The sequence below is a fragment of the Micromys minutus genome (genome assembly GCF_963924665.1).
Source record: "Micromys minutus genome assembly, chromosome: X".
Taxonomy (NCBI): domain Eukaryota; kingdom Metazoa; phylum Chordata; class Mammalia; order Rodentia; family Muridae; genus Micromys; species Micromys minutus.
The window spans coordinates 14652637-14658636 of NC_137970.1; the positions used below are offsets into that span (position 1 = coordinate 14652637).

The 6000-nt window shown below is 49.7% G+C and overlaps 1 protein-coding gene across 5 annotated transcripts in view; it reads right to left on the minus strand.

The window, feature by feature from the left end:
* OTUD5 (OTU deubiquitinase 5) overlaps positions 1–1937 on the minus strand; it is a 32852-nt gene extending 30915 nt beyond the window's left edge. For 3 of the 5 annotated variants that reach the window (XM_080910982.1, XM_080910981.1, XM_080910980.1), the window contains exon 1: positions 596–1937. In XM_080910982.1, coding sequence (XP_080767108.1) covers positions 596–1189 — 594 coding nt within the window. In that variant the 5' untranslated portion in view covers positions 1190–1937. The remainder of the gene's footprint in view (positions 1–595) is intronic. The other 2 variants (XM_080910984.1, XM_080910983.1) reach the window with 1 other exon arrangement.
* Between the last annotated feature and the right edge of the window lie 4063 nt (positions 1938–6000).

Genomic DNA, 6000 nt, shown 5'->3' on the forward strand with positions numbered 1-6000 from the left:
ACAAGGAGGACTAGGTCCCAAATACAGGCTTAGGACTCCTGAGGAGGCCGGAGGCATGGCTGGTGAACAGACCCATCAACTCTGTAAAAGAGGAATGTCCTTCCTACATGAAAGGTTTAGGTCTCTTGGGTATGCTTAGATCGTATCTCTGAGGACACTACCTTATTTGAGTTCTTTGGAGAGGAGAGGGAATCTCAGACTCCTAAAGAAAGAAGACTCACTGAACCTAAGTCCCTTTGAGAGGCCTGAGTTCTTCCTCTCAGGAAGGGCTGCAACCTACCTGTGACTCCTGGGGAATTCCCAATGCCAGTCACTTAGAGGGAGATCTCAGGACCAAGACCGACAAATATGGACTGCAAAGGAGCTCCCAGCGCTTATCTTGAAGTACCTTAGCTTACTTACTTAGCGCCCCTAACAGCAAGTCCTTGGGGGAAATGGGGATTTCATCATGCCTCAACCACCAGAAAAGAATGTCAAGCCCAGCAACAAGACCTGGGTTTCTTGGACCAATCTCAGTATTTCCTTGGGTTCCTTCTCAGTCTGGCAGACACACTTGCTGTTTCTGCCAAACAGCCCCTCACCTTCCAGCCCTTACCTGTTCCACGGTGGCGGGATCCATGGCCTCGATTCGTGCTGCAGCAGCTTCATATTCATCTTCGCTGTTGTAGCCTGCTCCGACCTCTTCACGTTCCGGACTGGCCCCGCCAACTGCGCCAACGCCGGGAGCTTGACGCCGCCGCTTGCTGTGCCCCGGCCCCGAGCAGCAGCCGCCCACGCCCACGGCACCACCCACGCCCACCACCACCCCTGCCGCGCCCACCCCCGCAGTTGTCGCACCAAGAGCGTCACCAGGACCGCCGCCGGGGCCACCAGGGCCCCCACAAGGAGGTGGAGAAGCCTGCTGTGGCCGAGGGCCCGCAACTGCGCCAGGCGGCACGGCTAGTGCCCAACGATGAAGAGCACCAGGTGGCCCCGGTAGCGGGCCCGGAGGTGGTGGTGAAGCCCGGGGACGGGCCCCCACGACTCCGGAGTCACGGTCGCGCTCTCCTCCGCCCACGCCCGTGCCGCCGCCGCCCACGCCTACACCCCCACCGCGCCGAGGCGCTGGGGGCAGCGGCCCGGGCGGCGGCGGTTCGTTGGTCGGGTCAGCGTCGGGAGGTGGTGGCTTCTTTTTGGGGAGAATAGTCATGGCGGCACCACCAAGTACCCCACAGCAAACCAGACGCGGAGAACGCCGGGAGAGAACCCGGATGAGGGGGCTACTGTTGTGCGCGAGGCACGATGGGAACAGCAAGGCCTGGATAAAGAGATCAGGACACTGGTTCGAGAACGGCAGGCAGTACGCAAGTCACGCCCAAAGGAGATCCCGGATGTGAAGTCCAATAGGATGGTACAAAGACGGATTTGTCGTAGCCTTTTCTCCCTCCAAGTCCTGCCAAGCTTAGTGCTACCTTGTTCCGGGATTCGGCTTCAGAGGAAACACAACCAAAACAAGCACCTCTTCGCCCCGCCCCTCCAGAGGTTCTGAACTACCGGGTGGGGCCTCCCGGCGTGTGCGCGTGCGCAACAGAACACAGCCCCGCCCCCTGCTCGGAAGTACGTGGGCAAAATACTCGCCTCGGTGACAATTGCAGACACCAGCCAATTGAAGAAGTGTGTAATGCCTTGACAACACCCACTAGCCAATCCGGGTTGAGCGCTCACTCTCTCGAGTCCTCCGTCTCAGATTTCAAAGTCGGCAGCCTTCGTCCCAGGTTCTCTTTTCAGTTCCCGTCCTATTCTTTACTTCCCCCGAGGTTCTAACCCACAGGCGTTGGCACTGTGGGTAAACAGAGTGCTCTGTCTTGCGCACAATAAGACTCTCCTCTTCAAGGATTTCACCTGGAACTCAGTCACACTGGAAAACATCAACATTCCCAGAGCATAGCGTCCCCTGTAGCGTCACTTCCCTTTCCTCCCATCTGTAAACCCGAAAGGGTGGATCCTACTTCACCCTGGCAACAGTTGTAATCTTGCAGCGATTAGTTCATCAACGCTGTCCATCACTTCAGATGAGCCAACCGCTAGACAGACGTGCACCATACCGATAGTTAAGTGTTTGGGCAGAAAACCACGCCTTCTCTCTCACCTCCGCCCTCTTACCCTCAGGTTCACCTCAAGCTTATGTCTATTGCGCAGGCTCCGTACAGGCTTTACACTCCCGCTAAAAAAAAACTTAAGTTTACTCAGAAAAAGAGAATATTTACGAACCAAGACTGTCAGCAGTTAGTGTCTCCCGGGGTGTTGGCAAAATTCTTGATACTGAGCAACTGAGACGCTAATACTAGTTTGGCCCTTAATGTCTGAGTGTTTGGAACAAGTCAGTATCTATTATCTGTTATCTATTTATACTTCTCTATAGATTAGCAATTATTTTTCTTTCTTTTGTTGTTTTAAGATGAGTTTTCGAAAAAGGGTTTCTCTGTGTAGCCCTGGCTGTCCTGGAATTCACTCTGTAGACCAGACTGCCCTTCAACTCAGATCTGCCTACCTCTGCTACCTGGGTGCTGGGATTAAATCACCACCCAGCAGCAATAATTTCTGTGTTAGAATTGAATGCCAATAAGTGACCTGGTTCTGTGCATTGCACATAGTAAGTGCTATATAAATTAGAACCTGTGGTGGTGCAGAAGAATCCTAGATTTTGATTCCTTAAACGGAAGACATCAGTTCTCAGCACACACGGATTATGAACTATTGACCTTGTACAAATCATTGTCTCTTTTGAGATTACCTAACAAAAGCGAAATATCAAAACGGGCATTATCATAGCTCTGGATGCTCAGGCAACGGGGTCAAGAGCTCAAAGCCAGGGGCTGGAGAAATGGCTCAGTAGTTAAGAATATAGTTAAGAGTAAGAGGGCTCAGTAGTTAAGTTCTTCCTGAGGACTCAATTCCTAGCACCCACATCACAACCATGTGTAAGTCCAGTCCCAGGGAGCTGACACCCTCCAGTAGGCATGCATGTGATGAAAAATACATACATGCAAACAAAACATCCATATACATAAAATAATTTTAAGAGATGGGGGGAGAAGGAGGAGAGGGAGAGGTAGGGAGTTAGTTCAAGGGTAGCCAGGACTACATGTTGGGACTGTCTCCAACATTTGGGAGAAAACAGAAAGACTATCTAACCTCCTCCCTTCAGATGAGGGGATTTTTCCCGCTGAAAGGCATCAGTAATGTATGGGTAAATATGTGTCCTAGTAATGATTACTGTACCTGAGACTTCACAAGAGGAGGGGACTCATATCTACAGGACTTCTGTGGTTAGAGATTTCTGCCAAATAACTATAAACTTTACCCTGAATGTCTAATGGGACATCCCATTTCCTACTGGCTAGCTATCAGCTCAGCATCTAAAACTGAACTCATAATATTCATGATTAGCCTCCACCCCATACTTAACTATGTACCTGGCACAGTAGGAATTTCCTTCAATAGCAAAAGGCATTCTTGGCCTGTAAACCTAAGAGTCTAATTGGACCATTTCCTCTTCTCCGGTTCTCACCCTCCAGTCAATTACAAATCCCACAGGCCCATTCCATCTCTGGAATTTCACACCTCTCCAAGTCGGCTGTCACCACCCTAGCCAACACCCCTACCAAATAGACTAACCAAACCCTTTGACCTATTCTTCGTCGTCTAAGACTTTCTCCCTAGCTTATTCCCCACGGCCAAAATCATCCTTCCGAAATGCAAATGTAATGCCTTGCCGGTTTCTGAGTCTTCAGTAGTCTGCCTCTTATACCTAGGACAAAATCTCAAATCCACCTCCCAGTTTCAAAATCATTTTGTGAGTTGTACCATCTACACTCCCTTCCTTTAGCCTTGCATTCGCTCCCCTTTCCAGCTGGTTTGAACTTTCAGTTCCCCAAAGCCTTTACACTTACTCTCTGACCTCCGGAACATTGGACACACTGTGCCCTCCACCTACATTTTTAGCCTCCCATCTCTTGCTTGACTAACTCCACCTGCTTCCTTGAAATCTGGCCAATTTAGGTTACCTGGCTGTCTACATGTTTCTAGAATACGTCAATCTCAGTTGTACCAGGCTGTATAGTGATTGTTAGTCTGCCTTCCGTGCTTATCTATGACCATTAAATCTAATAATACCACTTTGTTTACCTGTGTAACTTAGTAACCCATGTTAACATCAGTTAACATGATGGGCTCTTAACCTATATTTGGTGAATAAAGAAATTACTGTCTCCATTTCAAATTAGCAACTTGACACAGAGTGAGTCTCTTACCCAAGGACTGAAATACGTCAATCTGAATCCAAAATTGGTCTGCACAAGACTCTACACAACTCAGTCACATACTAGCCTGGGGTAGCTGGTATCCAGAAGAGAACAACATAATGGAGGGGCTATCCATGAGGAAGAGAGATTATTTCCAAACTCAGAAATCATCTTATTAGGGTTAAATCTATAGGTTTTTGCTACCGGGAAGCATGGGCTTACGTTTCACCTCAAAATAACTCCATGTTGCTCTAGATCTTGGCTTCTCCTTCTAGGAATGAAGGATCTGGAATAAATTAGTATCTAAGGCACATCAGTCTTAGGCCCCTCTGGCCTATTTCACTGCCTACAGAGAACAACTCTTTTCAAAGCACCCTCTTTCATTTCTCTATAATCCACATCTTCAAGAATATAGCACTAGCCACCCATCTACCCACACCAGTCCCTTCACTGTTGAAAGAAATTCAGACCATAGTGTTCTCAACCCCTCAGGCGAACCCAGCCCTCAAAGTCAATCCACAGAGTCATTAGACGTTCGGTCCACATCTCTCCTCTTAGGTTTTATTGACTGATGAAAACTTCATCTTTGTCAGCTGCCAGCATTAGAGGGACAGAGCTGGAGACAGGGAACCTGAGATGACGTGAGATTCAGTCTGAGAACATAGACCCAGAAGGTGACCCAAGAGGGAGAAGATAGTGTGCAAAGGAGTTACAGCAGAGAAGGAGGCGATATCTTCTATCTCTCCCGGGGGTCAGGAACAGCTCAGTCCTCTGCCCACACTACTTCTGGATTTCTGCCCAAGAATATGTAAACCAGCCCATGACCTCAACACCCAGCCCAGCTCTTGCTGGATGTTAGTCTCTTATCTCAGCAGGTCCAGACTCCAGACCAACCCAAGAAGAAAGCACATCAGAGAAGAGAGTAGTTAGATGTGGCCCATCTGATCAGAGCAGATGTATATGCTGCAGCACATTGGTCCAAGGCTTTGCATATTGATATGGCAGCAGCAGCGATCACTAGAGTTTGCTGGAGGCCCAGCAGAAGGCAGGTGGCAGGAACTCACTGCCAGCAGCTAGCCAGGGAAGGGGGTGGTAGTGTTTGTGCTATCTCTGTGTTGGGAGAAGCAGCCTGACCCCCTCAGCCAAAGCTTGAGAGTAGCAGGTCACTACAGAGGCCACAGCCCATTAAGCCAGCCCAGGGTTGCATTCCAAGCTTCCAAATCTGGGAAATGCTGGGCCTGTTAAAGGGCAAAACCTTGCCCCCTAGAGGCTAAATTAGAGTTGAGGGTTCTCTTCCCTGAACCCCCAAACTTGCGCAACACAACCAAAGAGAAGAGGAACTCTCAACTCTTGTCAGACCACACCTCAAATGTCAGACTATAGAAATCTTTAACCTGCCTCTGAGGGCCCAAGGGAAGAGGCATGCAAGAGGCCAGCTAGGAGAGAGAGGCCAGTCCCAGCATGCTGGGGCAAGGAGGCCAGGGACCTATGGAGTCCCGTGCTTCAAGCTCCCTTTAGAAAAACTGTCTGGACTGAGGGAAGTTCCTCATTCCCTACTCCCCCATCAGATGGGCCATTCCACAAAACTCCATTGCATAGTTCTTGTCTGGGGGCATAAGGAGTTCCCAGGTCTGCCCCTCTTTGCCTCCCCAAAATATGGCTTTGGAAAGGAGTTCCCAAGAATAAAGAAGGCCCTCTGAATGGGCAGGCCCATTCC